This window comes from Ceratina calcarata, unplaced genomic scaffold (genome assembly GCF_001652005.2).
Source record: "Ceratina calcarata isolate Rehan_Ccalc_2016 unplaced genomic scaffold, ASM165200v1 scaffold555.2, whole genome shotgun sequence".
Lineage (NCBI taxonomy): Eukaryota > Metazoa > Arthropoda > Insecta > Hymenoptera > Apidae > Ceratina > Ceratina calcarata.
This window is the reverse complement of record NW_017176739.1, coordinates 335,846-336,045: the sequence shown is the minus strand read 5'-3', so window position 1 is coordinate 336,045 and position 200 is coordinate 335,846. Positions and strand designations below refer to the sequence as shown.

At 29.0% G+C, this 200-nt stretch overlaps 1 protein-coding gene across 1 annotated transcript in view; it reads right to left on the bottom strand.

The window, feature by feature from the left end:
- Positions 1-200, bottom strand: part of LOC108629181 (protein tilB homolog) — a 24,498-nt gene that overhangs the window by 1,041 nt on the left and 23,257 nt on the right. Inside the window, exon 4 of the mRNA XM_018031663.2 lies at positions 63-134. Coding sequence (XP_017887152.1) covers positions 63-134 — 72 coding nt within the window. The remainder of the gene's footprint in view (positions 1-62; positions 135-200) is intronic.

Below are 200 nucleotides of genomic sequence, written 5' to 3'. Positions count from 1 at the left end.
ATAAAGCTATTAAAAGTAAAATTATTATAAAAGCAAATGGAACAGTTTAAATTTTATATTACCTGATCGCTCGAGGAACTATATCTTCGATGTTGTATCACTTCAGTTTCTTCGATATATTCAGTAGTAATATCCTAATTGCGTAAATGTTATTCAGATGTTAGGACACTTGTTAGAACTATCTATTAACGCATCACAAC